This window comes from Syngnathoides biaculeatus, chromosome 2 (assembly GCF_019802595.1).
Source record: "Syngnathoides biaculeatus isolate LvHL_M chromosome 2, ASM1980259v1, whole genome shotgun sequence".
NCBI lineage: Eukaryota > Metazoa > Chordata > Actinopteri > Syngnathiformes > Syngnathidae > Syngnathoides > Syngnathoides biaculeatus.
The window spans coordinates 35,066,725-35,084,137 of record NC_084641.1 but is presented as its reverse complement, the minus strand read 5'-3'; the positions used below and the strand labels follow the sequence as shown (position 1 = coordinate 35,084,137).

The 17,413-nt window shown below is 39.8% G+C and overlaps 2 protein-coding genes and 1 long non-coding RNA gene across 4 annotated transcripts; 1 reads left to right on the top strand and 2 right to left on the bottom strand.

Annotated features, from left to right (window-relative positions):
- The first annotated feature begins 227 nt into the window (after positions 1 to 227).
- LOC133496057 (uncharacterized) lies at positions 228 to 1,527 on the top strand. Its single transcript, XR_009793711.1, has 4 exons — positions 228 to 410; positions 912 to 995; positions 1,081 to 1,190; positions 1,259 to 1,527. It is a non-coding gene; the product is annotated as an uncharacterized LOC133496057 (long non-coding RNA).
- A 2,747-nt stretch (positions 1,528 to 4,274) lies between these two features.
- Positions 4,275 to 7,248, bottom strand: LOC133495681 (acyl-CoA-binding protein-like). The gene is made up of 4 exons (XM_061810587.1): positions 7,095 to 7,248; positions 6,860 to 6,977; positions 6,111 to 6,173; positions 4,275 to 6,030 (listed from the first exon to the last, which is right to left on the bottom strand). The coding sequence occupies exons 1-4, from the start codon at positions 7,098 to 7,100 to the stop codon at positions 5,957 to 5,959; spliced, it is 261 nt and encodes an 86-aa protein (XP_061666571.1). The 5' UTR covers positions 7,101 to 7,248; the 3' UTR covers positions 4,275 to 5,956.
- Positions 7,249 to 8,470: 1,222 nt separating this feature from the next.
- Positions 8,471 to 15,893, bottom strand: LOC133491492 (metalloreductase STEAP3-like). Of its 2 annotated transcripts, none has more exons than XM_061802689.1 (6): positions 15,762 to 15,893; positions 14,810 to 15,043; positions 11,422 to 11,688; positions 10,813 to 11,340; positions 10,566 to 10,730; positions 8,471 to 9,117 (listed from the first exon to the last, which is right to left on the bottom strand). In XM_061802689.1, the coding sequence occupies exons 2-6, from the start codon at positions 15,035 to 15,037 to the stop codon at positions 8,833 to 8,835; spliced, it is 1,473 nt and encodes a 490-aa protein (XP_061658673.1). In that variant the 5' UTR covers positions 15,038 to 15,043; positions 15,762 to 15,893; the 3' UTR covers positions 8,471 to 8,832. The 2 variants fall into 2 exon arrangements, with proteins under 2 accessions (XP_061658673.1, XP_061658664.1); XM_061802680.1 differs by lacking the exon at positions 15,762 to 15,893 and adding an exon at positions 15,559 to 15,755.
- Between the last annotated feature and the right edge of the window lie 1,520 nt (positions 15,894 to 17,413).

Below are 17,413 nucleotides of genomic sequence, written 5' to 3'. Positions count from 1 at the left end.
AACAAACGGTATTGTCCCCAAAGTGTGTATCATACGAAGTATGACTAACAACTTCATTGTGGGTGATTCGAGTGATTGTAGATGCGCGGTATTATGAAAGTTGAAACACAGATTTTGTTTTTTTTTTCTTGTTGTTGTTGTTTTGTTTTTGTTTTTGGAGGGAACGGGTATTAACTATATCAAATGTGACGTTGCAGAGGCGCATGATTCGATAGGGTTCTGTTCAAAGGTGGACTTGTTATCATGCTGTTGATAGCACAGGTGACCAAAAATTCCCACGCACACATACACAAAGAAGAAGTGCCTCGTTGCCTTTTATTACAGGTAAAATGGTTATTAGGTTGGTTTCCGCACATCCACCTTACGAAAGTAGAAAAGGGCATTGTGAGCTCTTCTACGATTCAAGTCGGGTGAGTTATTACTTGTAAACTGCACATTCTATGTAAAAATCAACAGAAAACTTTCGCCGCACTATAAAAGCATGCGTTTAAAAGTAACCGAATGGAATCTGATGCAGTGTACTACTGACATCTAGTGGTCATCACATTTGTCACAATTTGTATCATTGAAATTTATTTTTCCACGAAAGAAAAAAAACTTCAATTTCAACTGTGCTAGAATGTGGGATGTCCTGAACTGCGAGCCTACTTTTCTTGGGAAAACTGTGTATGCCGTGTCCAAAGATGTTCACCGCAGAAGTTAAAATACTTTACATAAGTGAAATTAACATTTATCGGATGTATTTTACCACCACCCACTATTAGTTGAATGTTTTCCTAGGTTTTAATCTGAAATTTTAAAAAAATCCCAAGCGTCTGCAGAAATCTCCATTCATTTGGTTATAAAAGTAATTGTTTAGAGAATTTTACTGTTTTATCTTCAAGTTGAAGTATCTCAACTGTACCCTCCAGCAGCTGGACGGACCCGGCCTGCTCATTACACATGACGATGCATGCGGTTAAGCTTTCAATGAGTCACTTCTCTTCCTTTCTGAGGTTTGCATCGTCTCATACACACAAATTATGTCATTCATCCGCGTTATTGAATTCTGTACAATGACGTTATTTTCTCTTTCACCAGTCACCTGATTCTCATTTGTATTCCTCCTATGCGAAGTTGATGTATAGGACCGGATACACGCTCTCGCTCATCTCTCTAATCCTTGCAATCACAATTTTCTGTCTCTTTAGGTGAGAACCACAAGCCCGCCTCTCAGAATATTGTAAATAGCACATTAACGGTGTGTTTCCTTGCTCAGGAAGCTGCACTGTACGTGGAACCACATTCACATCCAGCTGTTCATCTTCTTGATCCTGAAATAAGTCTTCATCCTCATGCATTCACACTCGTTCCTCTTTACAAAATGAAGAGCTGTACCACTGTGACTATAACCCGGTATCAGCATTTCTTTCTCTGTTCAAATATAGACATATAACACTAGACAAAATAGAATTACAGTTCATGAATAAACATATGCTTTCAGAAAATATCTGCCAAATGAGGTGAAAAGAATCGGACTTGTTTTGACCCAAAATGATGCAAGAAGTTGAAAAGGAGTTAGGTCTAATAGATTCAAAGCAGACTATTAAAACTAGAACTCACAGTTAGTTCTATTTTGATTCCTTTGTTTCTATTATGCTCTAAATTGTTTCAAGATACTTGACCTTCTATGGTACATAAATTATTTTTTGTTTGTTTGCTTCATTTTGTTTGTTTTTATTTCATTTTATTTCATGGATGGTGGGGGGGGTAGACACACCCCACTGTAACATGAATGGCTCCCGCGTCGAGGAAAGGTAGGCTACGCAGATAGAATAGGATGGGGGTTAAAGCGGTTTTGGATAGTTAACGATAGTGTTAACGCCTACAAGCAATCCCATTCATTAAATCAGATACATATAATAAATAAATACAATATAGTGGAAATACATTATATAGAAAATGCTAAAGATAAAATACATTCTTGATTCTAAGTTAAAATAAATTTACCTTCCAGATTATAAATTAATTTAAGAGAACAAATACCGGTATGGCTTCAATTTCATACAAAACGCGTCCATGACGTCACACAGATGGACAAAAACCTGGAGGTCACAGTGCACATGCGCACAAACACGATTTGCTGTGTTGACGGAAGTGAACATGGCACTTCGAGTAAGTCATGAAACTCTTATGGCGATTGGAATTGCAACTGGAGCAAACATTTTAGATCCAATTTCTAAAGCTTTTTTTATTTTTTTTGCCACTGACTATTCCTTCGCCCAGCTTTGCCGTTTTGTTTCGTGTCTGTTTTGTCAAACAGTTTTGACGTTTCTCGCCATATGTTAGCATTGAAGATAAACTGCCAAAAAAATTAACGGGTGTTTGTATTATACTGCCCTCCGGTGGCCAAGATGCACATCCGAGGAGCTTCATAATCGCAATGAATTAATCATGATGCACACACTGTTTGATTTTCTACGTTCTGTTTTATTATAATATATATTTGAATAATGTAAATATATTTAACGGTACTATTTTCCTTTAAAACATTACAAAGGGGATTTTTATTTTTTATTTTTTCAGATTGATATCGTTTCCATTCTTATCAAAAGAGAAATTATTTGAGAAACCAGTGTTTTGAGTTATGAGCGTGGTCACGGAATTAATTAGTCATATCTAAAGGCACCACTATAGAGCTTGTGCACATATGTCATAAAATCACGTGACATCCCCATATTGCCGGTCAAACAAAGCATTTTGAAAGTTAATTCCATTGAGAGGAAATGAAAATATGTCTTATAGCACGACATCCATACCGTTAAACATTTAGAAGGTGATAATAAACGAAGGTATCTGGAAAAATTAGAGACACTTGGCATAGAGGACCCATATTTAATGCTGAAGTAAATGTTTTCGCCGATAAGAAAGTGGACTATTGATTCGCTTCCGCTTTTCTTGGTACAACTGGATATGAAGAGTTCAGACACAAAAGCAGGTATATCCATTTTTGTTGTTTCTGTAGATTATTTGATTTATATAGTAGTATATAAGAATACAAATTCTTTAAATTATATAAGAAAAAACAAAAAAAATGGAAATATCTGCTTTTGCGTCTGAACTCTTCATATACACATATGTGGAGAGTAAATCGTCGAGATTTACACAGAAAAGTTTGAACGTGTATATAAATCTGAATGCATACAAACACTTTGTTGCTTGGATCTGCTCTCAATCAGGAATAAATCCTACATAGAGATGGACCCACTCTGATTTTTTTCAATACAAATACCAATATTTAAATAAGTGACCCCTGGTTTTACACAAACTTGCCTTAATTAACTATGATTGGGAAACAAATTTAGGACAGGGAGTCGACTCCTCCATACACGGAAGCGTTTTGCAGCCACACATTAACCTCCATGAAGGTCTCTGTGACAGACGGTTTATTTATTTGCTCAAATGAGTCAACTTGGCATTACAAATACTTCTTGGTAATTTGAGATTGCGAAGAGTAATTCCTACCTGAAATGAAGCGATTGCTACACAGGCTTGTGTATTTGGTTGGGCACCATCCATCCCGTTTAATTGCTGAAATCCATCGATCTTTTCTGGTCTTTTCAGTATAGAATGATCTCTTTGAATATTTGTCTCATCTGTTGTGACAACCAACAGCACAACAGGTCTCGGGCATTGTGAATATTCTGGTCCGGTTCAATGTCTCCCACAATGTCAAACAGCTCAGTTTGACCGGCAATATGGTGGCGTGAAAACGGTGACATGACGTGGACGACCTCTACAGAGCCAGAGATAGAGGTCTATTTGGCTTGTTGCAGGTTTCGTGTAGGTGGGCGTGTGTGTTGTGTGGGTGAGACGGACTGCGCATGTGTTTTTGGTCAGAAGTGAGTGTGAGAGGAAAAAGAAAGTTTATTCACAGCGACCGGGAACTGTTGTGTGCAAAAATAAAATAAAGCTACTATAACAGCAAGTCGATGCTCCGTGATTTTACTAGTCCCGCCATTGAGCTTCGTAGTTGCGACGCAAAAATGGAGTTAACCCTGAGGAGGGCAACCTCGTTCCCAGAGAAGACATCTCCCCTGTGTCTCCCGACCACGGTCAGGCTACCGGAGCAGGAATGATTAACACTGGCGACCACGGAGGGACTTTCTTGCATTCTCTAATGAGTGATGAGCGTTATTTCTTTTATTCAGAATCAGTAAAGTACATGCTTTATTCACCAGAGTTAAGCTAACAAGTGATGCCTTCTGAACAGGCTACATGTTAACCTTTGCCGGAATTCATTGATCTTTTCAGCTAGTATTCAATACAAATACCCATATTTAAATAAATGACCCCTGGTTTTACACAAACCGCATTCATTATGATTGGAAGAAAAAGTGGACGGGGAGTCGGCTCCTCCACACGCACACACTCACTTCTAAACCTCTGTGAGACATATGTTTTTGTTTTTTTAAATATGTATTCTCAAATGAGTCAACTTGGCGTTATAAATACTTTGGAATTTGAGATTAAGAATAATTTCTACCTGAAATGAAGTGATCACTACACAAGCGTGTGTATTTGGTTGGGCACCATCCATCACATTAAATTGCCAAAATCCATCGATATTTCTGGTCTTTTGAGCTGGTATTCTATAGAATGACCTCTTTGTATATCTACCTCGTCTGTTGTGACAACCAAAAGCACAACAGATCTAGGGTATTGTAAATATTCCCCTCCTGTTCAATGTCTCCCACAATGGCGAGTAGCTCTGTTTGACCGGCAATATGGTTCCATGAAAATGGTGACGTCATGTGCATGAGCGCTATACACTCCTGCTCAAGTCTGGATTTATGCCTACTGTAAAAAAAAAAAAAAAAAAAAAGGGCCTGGGATTTGACATGAAAAGCACATTCACTCTCTATGCACAAGGTCCAATGGCTAAACGTCATTTTATATGGGTTGCTATCGTTTTTGACCAATTTATGCTCAAAACAAGTTATGCATCATAAAACCATGGTAATGGAAATTCTATTGTATTGCAATTGTGTAATATTGTGAGGTGTTTCTTTGGTTCTGACAGAAAAAATAACAGTATTAGGTGATGGATGAAGAGTGTAACTGCCTTCCACTAAAGGTATACGCCCATAGTTTGGGAACTTAGTGCAGCTCGGCATCAATAGATAGCATTATGCTTTGAACAAAACAGTGTTTGTTAAGCATCACACAAATGTAGATAACAATGTTGCACAACCAAAATACAGTACAAATGCAACTTCCAGCAGTATTTACGCACAAACAGTCTCTACGATGTTCGAGAAATAACATATGCCAATGATGTTTTCAATACCAAGATAATTCCCATTGTTTAAACTATTTTTAATACACTTTTGTACAGCTTTCACTTCCTAAAAAGATAAATTAATCATATTACACTTTCCTAAAAAGAAAAGCGTTAGGCTGTTGACATTCAATTCAAATTATAATTAAATCGATTCATTTACACTTAGGAGCTTCATTTTGCATCTCTTTACTGTACAGAATGTGAAACGAACAATGACCTTAAATCCAGAATGCTTACCAAACTGATTTTGTGGGTAGCATTAGAATCATATAGCAATTATACATTTATTTGATTGCACTGTTATAACTGGGCCCCTGAAGGCAACCATGACTGGAATGTCGTCAGTGGACAGTGGCCTGCCGGACAATGGTGAGATGCTGGGGGGAAAAAAACTGCTCGAAGCGTACAACTGGAAGTAAAGGAGGCACACAATGTACAAAGTCTTTTGATTAAAATTTGGTAATTTATCTATGCTTTAATTTTAACAGGTTAAAAATTGAGAGATTCATTACAAGGAACCGCAAATCAGGATGAAGGTTCAACTTTAGTATCCAAATAAAAGATTTAGTATTGCATTTTTTTTCCTTTGGGAGTATCAAAATGAAAAGAAAAATCACTTGGGGGACATAGATCTTAGATCCCGTATTTTGTTTTCAGCTTCTCTACCAAATCAACATAGGCAGCCATTGCCTCTTCCTTGGAGAGACCTGTGGGGTTAGAACCTCTAGTTAATCCCTGCAATCTATTTGTCAGACATACACATCTCACTTTAGTGTTTAAGATGTACCTTTCTTTTCATTCCACGCATCCCATTTTAGTCTTCCTATCATATCAAATCTCCCTGGACGATCTGTGGATGGAAAGAAGCCAGTTAATTTTCTCAAGCTGACATCTGAAGTAAACACCTGTTCAAAGTCACTGTCACATGGAATCCTGGATCAGATCTGAATAGTTGAAATACTAAACTTCAGAATCCATCAATCCATTTTCTGTACCACTTTATCCTCAAAAGGGTGATGGGTGTGCTGGACCCTATCCCAGCATTCGAATGGCAAGAGGTGGGGTACACCCTGAACTGGTCGCTTGACAATCACCGGGCACATACAAACAAACATTCACATCTATGGGCAATTCCGAGTCTCCAATCAACCTACCATGCAGGTTTTGGGGTTGTGGGAGGAAATATGAGTGGCCGGAGAAAACCCATGCAGGTACAGGGAGAACATGCAAACTCCACACAGGTGAGGCCGTGATTCGAAACCCCCGTCCTCAGAATTGTCAAGCAGTTTTCCACCACACCGAAACTTCAGAATCAGTGTAATGAATAAACAAATGTTTGAAGAATGTGTTGCCCGACAAAATAAACCACCTTTCTGTAAATTTATCAGTCTTTTAATCATTTCCACAATGACACCCAACCAGTTTGGCTTCATTCTATCATTAGCACACACCCTTTTAGGAAATAATACTGAGGAAGACCAGATATCCTGAAAGACAATTATTTTTTGGGGACAATTTTAAACACATTTTACTCACCAGAATCAAGGTCCCCAACTGTGGCCTGCTTGTATAAACCATAAAGTGCATGCACTTCGTCGCGGTTAGGCCGTGTTTTCAGCACCTTCACTTCTTCTGCTGCTTTGTTAAAGAGTTCCTGTAGAGTACAGAAAGGGAGGTGGCACTGGACAAACAGGCTAAGGTAGACGAGCAGAAACCTGCACAATGTTGTAGCTGACAGACGCACGTGAAATGCCTGTTAGCACATACTTACAGTCATGGCCACAAAGAGAGGGAGACCCTTTATGAGTGCTGAGCTTGCATTCCAGGTTGCAGCCTTGTCATCGGTTCCTGCTGGAGAGTAGAAGTGGGAGGCACCTACACAAGATGCACCTCATCAACATGCACGAACACAGTTCCCCTTATCAACGCATACTTAGGGATAGTGAAATTTTTCAGTTTAACCCTTTCGGTACATACTGTTCATTTTCCATGCCCACAGAAAATGTGTTTGACCGAATTCATCAATATTCTAATAATAATTATATGCTATATATCTTTTCAGAATGTATTGGTAAACTGTCATTAAAAAAATGATGTGTGATCCTTATTGTTTTAGTGATAAGGTGTATTTTTTATATTCGACACTCGATTTTGGATCAACAGCTCAAGGTTTTTATATATGACAGGTTCTATCTGTCTTAGTAACATCAGTCTCTGAAATGTCAACCAAGGAAAAGCTTCAAGAGGTCATGACCAGTTTTGTATGCAGTTGATATCATTAATGACTGAATGGATACATTGATTTTTTTTTTATTCTTTTTTAATTTTGTTACAATTGCAGGTACTCCATTTTTGCAGGATGTAGCTCTCCCGTCTGGGTCAAGGAACTCTTGGACCTCAACTGTTCTTGATTGGTCCGGTCTTATGCCGTGTTACTCTGACAGCTTCAGTGGACACAAACTTTGTAACGCTTGTACAAAAACATTTATCTTATCAGCACCCCCCAAATGAGGTAGAAATTATACTGTATACTAAAAGTATACTATTAATGCTTAAAATGAAAAATATAATATACAGTAAGATTCAAATGCAAATAAATGGCCAGTGTATATTACTAAAATGATGCCCATCCATCCATTTTCTGAGCCGCTTATCCTCACAAGGATTTTTATTGAATCTGTCAGTAAAAAAAATAAATTATGCATGGAAGGCAATGTGGAGGCCAATTTGGGTTTTACTTTGTCATTCAAATGATAGTAAAAAATAAATTTGATTTTACACTGTAAATGGGGTGACAGGTTTTAAATTAAAGACAATGTTAAAACAATGCCATTCGATTTTCTTTGTGTGTGTACAAGGTTGACGTAGGGAGGCTCCAATGGGTGGGGTTGAGAATCCAATTTTAGTTAACTCAATTACAGAACATAGTAAACGTTAAGTTACAGCAAGTCTTGGAAAATTCCAAGCAGAAAAATCTTGCTGTGCCACAAGATGGCAGAATCGACACTAATAGACTAAATTGGGGGACCTTGCCTGTCCGTGAAAATAAAATCGACTGATGAAATAGCCACACCAAATATCGCTCAAATTATAATAAGAGTTAAAAAACTAATCCAAATTATGTTACAACAAACAACTCTAAAACAGTGTTGGAAAAAAATATATATTTGACAAAAATCTAAGACACAAAATGTAAGCTGTGCTTGAGCACAACTTCAGACAGGTTTTGGCACATATGAACCTGAATCGAGCATCCGCAACCACCAGCTGGTATAGCAACCCAGATTAAATAAATTACAAGATTTACACAAACTGATGACAAGTAGCTAATCATATAAATGCATACTACATGAAAATTCAGGATCAACACCATACAGTCATATCTTGACATTATTACATTATTTCTGTTTTCTACAATTATTCAAAGAAATGAAACATTAATGCAGCATTACACATGAGTGCAACACATTACTTTTATGGTTGCCTCAACCAGAGTGCTTTATTATTTTTCAAACATGGCTATTATCTAAGCCATTGTAACTGTCATCGTCGGGCAGGGCAAAGCGGACGTGCCGACTCTTCTCCCATCCGCGGCGGATCTGTTGGAGCTGGTGTGCAACACAGGGCAACAGGAGAATGATGCGGCCAAACAGAACTGTGACGGGGAGGATGAGGACCACTATGAAAGTGGGTGGCAGGTAGAAGCGGTATTGGCCTGGGTCAAATGCGCGGTCCCAGCCAAAGAGGAGCGTGTGGAGAGTGGCCATGAACAGGCCGCAGTAGCCTAAAGTAGACTGTAGGGTATGAAAGAGATAGCTTTAATTCAGAACGTAAACACCTTGTCTACCATTTGATGAAGAGTTTTGTACATGTGGGAATTTACAGTTTCTGCTGTTCACTAGGTCAAAGACCACCAAACAGCCCCAAGCACAACATACTGACCTTCAACTTGTGACCTGAGCAAGAAGTGTGATCCATATTGCCAGAAGGCGTAATTAAAACAAAAACAAAAAAACTCCTATATTGCCAGAGGGCTTAATTAAAAAAAAAAAATAAATCCCAAGGTTGACTCGGGCTGTGGTCAGGGGTCCAAAATTGTCTAGCTCTTCCCTAATCTCATACAGGCCAGAGCTGAGTGTCTCTTTCCACTGTACATGAACTTACTTTTACATCAATTCCTCTTTAACTGCTGCGTGAGCTGCCAAAGCAAAGGCAAAAAAAATCGGGAGGGAATAGGATCTGCAAACAAGTTACAAATAGCCACTGAATATCAAAACCATTGCTATTTGCATTGCCAAGTGTAAATGGGCTGAGTGGATGATTCGCTTCCCTTAAAACTTTTCCAAGCTTCATATTTGAGCGAGTCGTTAACTCTTTCAAGATCAAGTGTCTGTCCTGAAGCACTGCACTGCACGGGAACATTTATTGGTCGCTAGTGTTGAAAGGATAGCGATAATTCATTGCTGGTCAGCAGTCGGAACATGACTAATCTGACGGCAAGAGGATTAGTTTAGTGGGGAGAAGAAAATGGGCCCAGGAGATGAGGAAGAGGAGAGAGGAATGTGTGTGCTTGGGAAATGATGGCGGCTTTGCATGATAACATCTGAACTGAGTCAACTGCAAAAGTGCAAACACGCTGAATAGTGCTGTTTAGATGTATGATTTATTGTCACGGTAACTCTCTTCACAGCATTTCTTTGCAATTGCATTGTCTAAATTTGTTATGTGTGATAACATAATTGATCCTTGTGCTCATTTTGACATCCTAACCCTTGTTGGGGTACTGATATATGATAGTAGCATGGCGCTAAACACACTCAGTCACAGATAACTGTCATTTCTGTAAATTGAACTATCAAATGTGAACACAAAACCCACCCCTTTAAAAATTACAATCAAATGAAGAATCTGTCATTTGTGTTCCTTACTTTGGGATGTTGAGTTTTTCATTTTAGCTTAACTCATTGCATAACTACTGCAACATTATTGACGTTTACTACACTACCAAGGTAGGCATGTGTGGTACACAATTTAACCCAATTGACAATTTTATCCGACTCTTGCTATCTACTTCTTTCTCTTTTGTTTGTACATGCAGCCACTCCGTCCTGATAAATTACCAGGCTAGTACAGTTTTTTGCAAATCAAAATCTGTAAGTATTTTTTGGCTGACAGTGCGAAATATCACATCCCGCCCACACACCTAATTGTCGACCCACAACCGAAAACTCCTGTGACTTACCTGTACAAAGCTGAACTCCCGCCAGTTGATGCTGTCAGCCACAGAGGGCAGTGAGGTGATCGCCAGCAAGGAGAGCAGCCCGAGTGCTATGATGCCCACTGAGATGTACAGCTCCATCCTCCACACCCCCTCATCACTCCACACTTTCTCCACGCCCTGCTGCACCTGGACGCAGCACAGTTTCAAACTTGATTGATAGGACACTCTGAAGCAATAGATGTGATCATAACAATGGCCTCCCATTCACCTGCTTGAAAGCAGCGTTGAGCAACTTGAAGCGAGCTGACTGCCTCATGGGCAGACACAGACTGTAGATGGCGTGCATGGCCGCACACAAGAAGCTGCACAATCCAAACTGCTTCCTCTTGGTGAGCCACTTGTCGAGCCAGACAGGGAAGCAGCTGTATTTGGTGCCCCGCCGTAGCTGGAGCGACGCAGCAAGCAAGCCCGGCATGTAGACAAGTGCAAGCATCACCAAGGAGACGGAAGGCAAAGTGACGTTGACGGTGTCAATGGGCATTTTGTAGAACACACTCTCCCCCGCAGTGACGAAGGGATGCAAGATGTCACGGATGAAGTTGTAAAGGTAGAAGAAGATGAAGAGAATCACGGTGATGAGGATGGGCGTACCCCAGGAAGGAAACAGGTGAAAGGGGAGGTTTTCAATCTCTGCAGAATAGGAGAGCAGGCCCATATCCACAGGACAGAAGCCCATCCTGCGACAAATTGCCTGGACCGAATTCTTCGCTTTACTGCTGTTACTGCAAAGGAAAACCTGTACGAGAAAGATGTCTCACTCGATTCCTTAATTTCTCAGATACCAGAGTTACGCAAGACCTCCAACAGTCCCACCAACCTGCCGGCTTCCATCTCGAGGTCCAGTCTGAAGCACCCATGCTGATATCGTGTTAAAACCTTTCACGATAAAGCTCTCAGGAAACATGTTAGCCAGTTGTTCAGCATGGGATGGCCCACCTCGCTTGATCTGCATGCCGTTGCTAACATCCACCAGTATCTTTCCAGCCAATGCCGGCTTCAGCTCCAACAGGGTGGGGTGGTGCTCAGGGAAGATAGCGACAAAAACCACATCTGCCTGGCTGACCGCCTCCAGCTGGGAGGTCACCTGGGAGATGTTGGAAGAAATCAATATTAGTTTTACCCAGAGGAGTGCAGAACTCCAATCAGGCCAAACAATGAACAAAAAATACTTAGTTGTTTGTCCATCCGTTTATTGGTTAGCAGGGCACCCCCTGAATCATGAAGAACAATGTAAGACGTAACAAATTACAAACCCAATTCCAATGAAGTTGGGATGTTTATTTAAATACATATAAAAACAGAATACAAACATTTGCAAATAACGGACAACCTATTTTTGATTGAATTCAGTACAAGACATTTCATGCTCAAACTGACAAACTTGACTGTTTTCAGCAAGTAATTATTAAATTGGAATTTTATCAGGGCAACAAATTCCAAAAGAACTGGGACAGATTGCAAAAACGACTACAAAAGTTGAGGAATACTCATCAAACACCTGTTTGGAACATCCCACAAGTAAACAAGATAATTGGGGGCAAGTGGATACCATGATTGGTTGTAAAAGTTGGTTCCCTAAATTGCTCAGTTATTCACAAGCAAAGATAGGGCAAGGTTCACCTATTTGTGAACAGGTGAGTGGGAAAATAGTCAAACAATTTAAGGACAATTTTCCTCAATGTACAATTGCAAATAATTTAGGGATTTCATCATTTCAGGTCCATAGCACCAACAAAAGATTCATAGAATCTGGAGAAATCACTGCCACAAGGCTGACAAGCAACATTGAATGCCTGTGGACTTCCATCTCTCAGGCAGCACTGAATCATAAACCAACATCAATGTTTAAAAGATATCAACACATGGGGTCCGGAACAGTTCAGAAAACCAGTGTCAGTAAATACTGTACAGTTCGGCACTACATCCGTAAGTGAGACTTAAAACTACTATGCAAAGCAAAAGCCATTTGTCATCTAAGATGGACTGATATAAAGTGGAAAAGTGTTCTGTGGTCCGAGGAGTCTACATTATCAAATTGTTTGAGGAAAGTGTGGACGTCATGTCCTCCGGGCCAAAGAGGAAATTAACCATCTGGACTTTTATGGATGCAAAGTTTTGTGATGGTATGAGGCTGTGTTAGTGCCAATGGCAAGGGTAACTTACACATCTGTGAAGGCACCATTACTGCTGAAAGTTACTATACTGTACATGCAGGTTTTGGAGAAACATATGCTGCCATCCAAGCAACATTTTTTAATGGAAATCCCTCCTTATTTCAGCAAGACAATGCCAAACCACACTCTGCATGTGTTACAACAGAATGGCTTCGTAGTAAAGGTGTGTGACTACTGTACTGGTCTCCCACTGGTCCAGAATATGTGGCAAATTATGAAGCGTAAAATATGACAATAGAGACACGGGACTGTTGAACAGTGCAAAGCTGTACATCAAGCAAGAATGGGAAAGAATTCCACCGACAAAGCTTCATCAATTAGTATCCACAGTTCCAAAATGTTTATTTAATGTTGTTAAAAGAATAGGTGATGTTACACAATGGTAAACATGACCCTGTCCCAGCTTCTATGGAATGGTCATAGCATTATTAACCCATTCGTGGGCATCGTCCCATTTTTGGGACATCATGATTTTCACACATTATATTCTCTGTTTTTTCCCTTGAAAAATATGTCCTTTAATGAGCAAGGTCCTATTTTGGGGACGATTTACGAAGAAAACCCAAGTACCCTCTTGTGGGCAGCGTCCCATTTTTGGGATGAGATTATAAATTAGTAAAGTTATCATATAACTTAACCATAAACGAAAAAGAAGTGGTATTTCCTTGATTGTGACTTTTATCTCAATAAAGCAAAAAATTGCAACCCAAATTTGCAATTGGTTAATGATTATTTGCTAGAAACTAAATATCAGTTTGAACATTAGATTGTCTTTGTATGTATTCAATTACATATAGGTTGAACATGATTTGCCAATCATTGTATTTTGTTTGTAATGTAAGTTTAACACAACCTCCCAACTTCATTGGAATCGGGGTTGTAACAGTAGATGGAATTTTGAATCTGTGGTAGAAAGTTACAATCATGACATAGCAACTCAACTACATATCCAAACAAAAAATGAATTGCTTCTTCCTTGGACCAAGCTCCACCACTCACAACGGTTCATGGTTAAAAAAAAAAAAGGAAATCTTCCGACCTAAATAGCTAAAAAAAAAAATAACACACACACAGTTTGAATCTCATGTCCGGCTTTCCTGTGTGGAGTTTGCATGTCTCCCCCATAGATATTCAATTTTTTCCCATACTAAAAAAACATGCATGTAAGGTTAGTTTTAACATTCTAAATTGTCCACAGGTGTGAATGTCAGTGTGAAAGATTGGTTGTCTGTAAAGCCCTGTGATTGACTGGTTACCACTCCAGTGGGTCAGTGGTTGTAGTCCCAAATTGGCTAAGACAGGCTCAAGCTAAACTCACGACCCCAATGAGGATACGTTATTTAGGAAATAGCTGTATGGAAAATACGTAGAAGTAATGAGAATTTTAACAGACTAGAAGCAGGGCAAAACTGTCATCATAATAAATATAAATTACGAACCAAGGTGCAAAGACAATTTTACTGAGGTTTAAAGGTCACTTTATACTCCCACGGTCACGCGACTGACAACTACCACATTGCATCACATGACACGCATTGCCCCACACAGCAGCTCTGCAAGGCTTGTGTTGAGCTTGCCACGCACAAGTCAACTAAAGTTGCTGCGTGGGGAAAGCCCCAGAGCTCATCACACGCTGGTTCTGTTCCTCCCGGCTCCACATACCACCTACGTCGCCGCCTTCTCAATCGATTTTCCAGCATAATTAAACGTATCATCTGGTCATTTCGGTCCATTTTTTGGAGCAGACATGGTTTCACGGTGGCCATTGTTGTTGCTTTGTTCCTTGTTCTGGAACTGAAAGTAAAAACGGCTCCAAGTAATGACCAAAATCTGCTGAGGAAACTCCACCCTGGGCGTTCTAGCCAATAGCAGCTGGAGCGACACCTCAAGTATAAAGGCAAACTACGAGCGGTAAAGCCGGTGTGACATCAGTGCAGTCGCTGGGTGTGCGAGTATAAAGAAGCCTCAATATACAAGTAATGATTCGTATAGGAGAATAGAATCAACAACATTTAGTCCACTGTGTCTCACCTGTGCCTCTTCGGGGAAGAGAGCAACATAGCGTTTGGGAGTTCGACTTCCCACCACCACGTGGTACCCAGAGGCCACCAGTCTTCTGGCAAGCGAGCGGGAGAAGTCACCGGTCCCCAGGATGCCCACAATTTGAGTGTCGAGCTCAGACCCGCAGGCTTCTAGAGGCCTGTGCCTGCCTGTGTCACCTCCTCTCTCGATTAAAGATCGTTGCATCTCGTCAGGCATGGTGGACTGGCAAATAAGAGAAAAGAGGCATCTCTGTTAACACAAATGAAATTTGGGAAATTTTTCTCACCATTAGACTACGGTTAGATCGATTAAACTGTTGTAGGGATTCTATTATCTTTGTCTTTCAAATGGCATGTCATGTATCAGTGTTGGTGCACTGAAGAGTGTATGGATGTCTTTAAAAAACAAACAATATATATAGTTGATATATTATGATATTCTTTTGATCGCTAAGAGTCCAGTGGATAATCTACATTTGAATCACATATTTATCTGTTCACACGAGCCAACTCCATGAATTTGTTTGAGTCGTGCTTCTCGGAACATTTGTATTTTTCGGTACAGCATAATTGCTAATGTAACTCAGTCATTGTGGGAGCTACTATTGATTTTTCAACATTAATTTAGTTGCCGCGAAACTATACAAACGAGAAATTCACGAGTTTCTACTCAATTCGCGGTGACCTCAACACTACTTTCAAAGCGTAAATAAAACTTAAGCAAAGAGTTACATTTACTTTTGCAGCTGTGGCGGCACCTTGCTTTCTGTCCTTGGCCGATTAGAAACTCGAGCAGAAGACAAATTCGAAAGAGTACCGTTGTGCAATACATGAAATCGTTTGGTCATAAATGACTTGTTTAATAAGTAAAACTACAATTCATACAAGTTACTCAGTGTTAGGATTTGTATTATTTTTATTATTTTCGATCGTGTACTCACGCGTCTTGCAGTTGTTGGGACTGTTTCTTTTCCTGGTATGATGACGACATTGGCGAAGCCACCCCCAAGCCGCGCCCCCGCATGTTTGAGGACGATAAAATTGGAACAGGCGAGAGCTGTCCTCGGATAACGTGTCACCTGCTCATCATTTGTTTTACTCCTTATGATACAGGATATTAATGTACTCGGAGGGTGGGAAAATAGTAGTCAGAGCACACAGAGACAATACACGTGTCTGTTGTGGTATTCTAAAGGTTTGCAACAATATGTGAGCCTTTGTGTGAGACTGATGCACAGTTTGTAGTATAAAGATATAAAAACAGACGGCTTAAGGTCCTCTGAAACCCTGGGCACATGTGTTGCATGGACAATGAACATTGGCATTAACAGTGGTGCCAGGTTTTAGAGTAAAAACAAACATAGTGTGTAGTGGTTTGGAAAGTTACTGTATTTTTACCAATAGACATATTTCAGTGTAGAATACAGGTGGAGTATCTGTTATCTATATAGGAAAATGTCTATTAACTATTTTTATATGTACCGATGTACAAGCGCACAGTGACTTTCCGAGAAACCAATATAAACTAATGAAAGTATAAAACACTGGAGTCTGACTGTCAGGTTTAAACAGTCTAGGACATTTAAAGCAAAATTATCAAGGAAGGAAGACAAGAGGAACTTCTGGCTTGCGAGGAGAACATGGGATGTGTTTCTTTCACAATCTCCAACCCGTTCTAATCACATCTCCACGTCTCCCACTTTTTTATTCCTTAGCGTGGTCTGCAACACACAAAGCAAATTGTGCCAAACAAAGCAACCGTGACAAAAATAGTCCATGTGAGTCATTGCGATGTCTTCACCATCCTCTGGATATCGTCAGTCTTTGTTGTCTTCTGCATCACTGTCTGGTGTTTCCACGGCACCCAATGTAAATTGATTGCATCACATTGTTAAAGTACATCATAGCAAAGTATCCATGGCACCCAATGTGCCTCTCAATTGCATTGCATCATATAAGCATTAAAAACCCAAGAAAGCAAATATGAGATAACTTTATATCCAATTAATCCAACATTGACGGCTTTTCGTGTGAGTCAGATAATTACATTACTTTTGTATATTCGTTTTCCTTTTTTTCAATATTCCATTATTAACACTCTTTGGTCAGTCTGGAATGGAATAAATGATCCTTAAACATAATGAAATAAAAAAGAAAATACATATGCATACAGTTAATATTTTTGATGTTCTCAACATACAATAGTGGCGTGTAACTAGTACAGTGTAATTTATCCAGTTGTACTATATGTGAGCAGGGAATATTTTTTTCTGTATGTAAAAATTCATCAATACGTCCATCCATTTTCTTAGCCGCTTATCCTCACAAGGGTCGCAGGGAGTGCTGTAGCCTATCCCAGCTGTCAACAGGCAGGTGGTGGTGTACACCCTGAAGTGGTTGCCAGCCAATCCCAGGGCACATGAAGACAGATAACAGTCCCAGTCACAATCACACCTAGGGGCAATTTAGAGTGTACAATTAATGCATGTTTTTGGAATGTGGGAGGAAACCAGAGTGCCCAGAGAAAATCCACACAGGTACGGGGAGAATATACAAACTCCACACTGGCGGATCCGGGATTGAACCCAGGACC